The 3,809-nt window shown below is 33.0% G+C and overlaps 1 protein-coding gene across 1 annotated transcript; it reads right to left on the reverse strand.

Annotated features, from left to right (window-relative positions):
• Positions 1–3,106: 3,106 nt before the first annotated feature.
• On the reverse strand, positions 3,107–3,739 carry LOC117180107 (ankyrin repeat and SOCS box protein 5-like). The gene has a single exon (XM_033372437.1). The coding sequence runs from the start codon at positions 3,737–3,739 to the stop codon at positions 3,107–3,109; it is 633 nt and encodes a 210-aa protein (XP_033228328.1).
• Positions 3,740–3,809: the final 70 nt, after the last annotated feature.

Below are 3,809 nucleotides of genomic sequence, written 5' to 3' on the forward strand. Positions count from 1 at the left end.
TTTATTTTTCTTCTACAAGTTGATGTTAAATTGCTTGCAAGATGAATGCAAAGAATTCTTTGTTACAGGGTTCTAAATATAAAATTCTGAGAAAGTTGCAGACGCCTAGAAACCTTAGCAGTGCACCATCACTACACTAAAGATGCAAAAAATTGAGAGGAACATCTATTCCACGTTTGAGCGAAGAAAAACAAAATGGTCTTTTCTGTATCTACTCTTTCATTTAAAAGCTTCTTCCTCTTCCGAAAACATATTTCAAAAATGTATTAGCGTCCCTTTTTAATTTTAATTTGTCCTTAAAAACGTATTTTACCATAGATTTTCATAATATGATACAATAAGTGCATAATAAAAGCAACATTTTGAATCATATTTTTTACTATATGCGTTAATGAAGATTCGTATGAGCTTATCTGTTGATACGTACATAACGCAGTTCAAAAAAGTAGTTTTTGATTATAAAAAACAATTCTAATAGGGAAAACGTGCTTTAACAGTAAATGAAACAAAAATGAGTGTAAGTGTTGTCAATCGTGCAGTAACCGTGAGCTTGTATAACGAAAATTGTCCACAAGAATTCGTCGAATTTAAGCAACTAATCGAATTGAAGAAATTCATGAAAATTATGCCATTCACGGAATTTTAGGTAGTCGTGCGATTCTTGGAATTCGCGAAATTCGTGGAGTTCGTGGAATTCTCTGAAATTACGGATTTCACTGATTTTACGTAATTTACGGAATTCATCAAATTTATGGAATTTACGGAATTCATAAAATTAGTCAAATTGATGGAAGTCACGGTATTGACGGAAATGATGGAATTCATGGAAATAATTAAAATCATGGAATTATTAAATTCATGAAATTCATTGAATTCACGGAATAAATTTAATTTACGTAATTCAAGGAATTCACGGAATTGACTGTAATCGCGGAATATACGAAATTCCAGCAATTAAGGGAGTTCGAAGAATTCATGGAAATGAAGGAATTCACGAAATTTCTGGGATTCATGAAATTCAAGGAATTCGCGGAATTCGTGGAATTCAAAAAGTTCCAAGAATTAAAGGAATTCATGGAATTTGCAGAATTCACGAAATTGTTTGTAATCACGGAATTTACGAAATTCAAGAAATCACGGAATTCATGCAATTGGCGTATTCCTTAAATGCCACGATATAGTGGAAGTTTCCATCAAAAAATTTTTAATAATGTACGTTTGGTTGAAGAAAAGAACAAAATACCTTTATCAAAGCGAGCATTATTAACCTCGAAGGCTGCGGTCCTCACGTGTTCTGAAATTTTTTGTACAAATTATTTTATCCTGAAGTTGGTCTCGAACTTCATTGCTAGAACTTCTTTGCTAGAACGAATGAATACTTTGGTTTTCCCAAAAACATGGAGGAAATTGATCGGGATAATTAATTTTTTTACCTTTTTTTAGTTTTGCACTTTGTACCCCAAAACTAGTCATTTTAGAACATGTTAACCACTAGACCGGGAAATACAAATGCCTGGAATTTTGTTAAACCAGCAAATCTTTAAACTATTCAATTTATCAGAGGCTTAAATGTTAACTGTCGTAGCAGAACTTTATTTAATTTAATCTTGTCGAATTGAAGAATTTTGTAAGCTTTTATTTTATTCGTGCAAATCATTGAGTGTTTTAATAAAATATTTAAGAATAAATATTAAAATTTTTTTGATTCAATACATTAAATATCAAAACTCGCGATCCTAATACGGTCACTAATTTACTAGAAGCAATGAAAATGAATGTTTTTACAATTGTCGCATTGACAAATGCAAAACTTATTGATAAAAGTATCAGAAGTTAGGAGTTTAATCGTATAATTTAATAATAATAATTTTACGTATAAAATAAAAAATTCTATTTAAATTTTTAACCACAGATTTCCCGGATCTAATCACGAATTCCTGGCTCTTTCCCGTATGTTTTAAACTGCACTTGATTCCCTTCCGAATGAAAAGGGCGTAAATGGCTGGTTCTACAATACGAAATATTCGTGTTTTTCAAATCTGGGTAAAAATGATTGTTTTTGGGTTTTAGTGGGGGACGCTACTATGAAAAACACTGGATCAATTGGCACTTGAACTTAAAGCACTCACCAAATTTACTAGATGTGTTCTTTCGCAAATTGGTTTTTCGAAATTCTGACATCGAAAATGCCTTGGCTACTAGTTTTTCGACTTGAAGGGTTCATCTTTGATTTCTTTCAAATTTTGGGAATTCATCCCCCAACAAGGGTCCTTCTGTGGTGACCAGTATCCGTTGATAGTAGCTTTTTGTACGATGATTAATGACATGATCTTGGACAAGAAATATCATTTAAAAGTGTTCCAGGTTTGTTCATCCAATCTTTCGTCCTTGAATTTTTGACTCCAATTTTTGCCCGTAGAGAATATCAAGCCGCTTAGTTTTAAATGACTTGATTTCGACTAGAGTCCGATATGGTAAGATAGTGAAATACAAAAAATTTAACAAGGCTGCTTTTCAAAGAAGTTATCCTCGTGCTGCTTAAAAATTGCATAATAGTGAAAAGAACATTATGTGACAAACGTATATTTTTCTTATCAACGAGTACTTTTTGGGAAGCTTTTATGTTCGTTTCAATTAAGTTTCTTCGTTTCCTTGCAATCGCAATGTGTCTTTGCAAAATTTCAGCGTAAAAAGGAAATTGTTGTTTCATACTGTCTGACTCTAAATTCTTCAGGTTTTTATTATTCGTATAATTCAAAAGTTTTTCCATTGGCATACACAAGACGTCAAAGACATGGAAATTAAGAATTTTGCTTTTCGTCTCCTTCATTTGGAGAAGTTCATTTTTGCACACACGGAATGTTGTGCAAAAAGAGTGATACGCAGGGTCTTCATTATTAAGTGGATTTAAACTTTCTAAATGGATACTTATATTATCCAAAACTGCTCTTTTTGCAACCATTACGGAAAATTTTTGAATACTATTTTCAATCTCATCATTGAATTCTTCATCAAAATTGTAGTGTCCATAACGACTAATTGCAAGCTGTAAATCTTTCGTGCGATGGGTAATTGATTCCATCAAACAAGGATTTTGATCGTAGATTCAACATAAATTTCTCTCTAGAATGGCTCTTTCATCAGATTCTCTCTTATTCACTTCGGCTCCATGCCACAACAGAACTTCTACACATTTAGATAAACGTTTCGAAATCATGTTTGAAAGAGGAGTGCAATCATTAATATGTGAATAGTGGTTCAGATTCGCTCCTCTAACTATAAGTATTTCCAACAGTGTATCAGTTTCTGCATAGAATATTGGTGTATAATCCTCGTAATCTACAGCATTAACATCAGATCCACAATCAAGGAGAATTTTAGTGATATTTGATTTGAATTCATTCCTTGGACTCATTAGTGCTAAGTGCAAAGGGGTTCGCCTCGATTCTAATTCCTTGTTAACGTTTGCTCCTAGGTTAACTAGTTTCTTCACTAAATTGAAACGTGCAGCAAAGACTGCTTCATGGAGTGGCTGGACGCTTCTCTCATAGGTTAACCAATTGAAATTAAATTCAGCTTCAATGGTATCGTTAACGTTGATCTTACCCTCACTTAGCATTATTTCAAAAAATTCCTCTAATAATAGCAAATTCGAACACCGCGATTGGCAAATGTCGAAGATAGTGCCGTGGTTAAAAAGAAGGATTGCCATATTTCTGTCTTCGTTTTCAATAGCCATTTTGAAACACCCCTCTGGATCAGCTCCATTAGTCAGCAGAACCTTGACTATATTATAATTTCCAGAGGAC

This window comes from Belonocnema kinseyi, chromosome 1 (genome assembly GCF_010883055.1).
Source record: "Belonocnema kinseyi isolate 2016_QV_RU_SX_M_011 chromosome 1, B_treatae_v1, whole genome shotgun sequence".
Classification (NCBI taxonomy): domain Eukaryota; kingdom Metazoa; phylum Arthropoda; class Insecta; order Hymenoptera; family Cynipidae; genus Belonocnema; species Belonocnema kinseyi.

Coding starts and splice junctions, on each gene's coding strand:
- LOC117180107 (XM_033372437.1), bottom strand. CDS start 3,739: ATGGCTATTGAAAACGAAGACAGAAATATGGCAATCCTTCTTTTTAAC.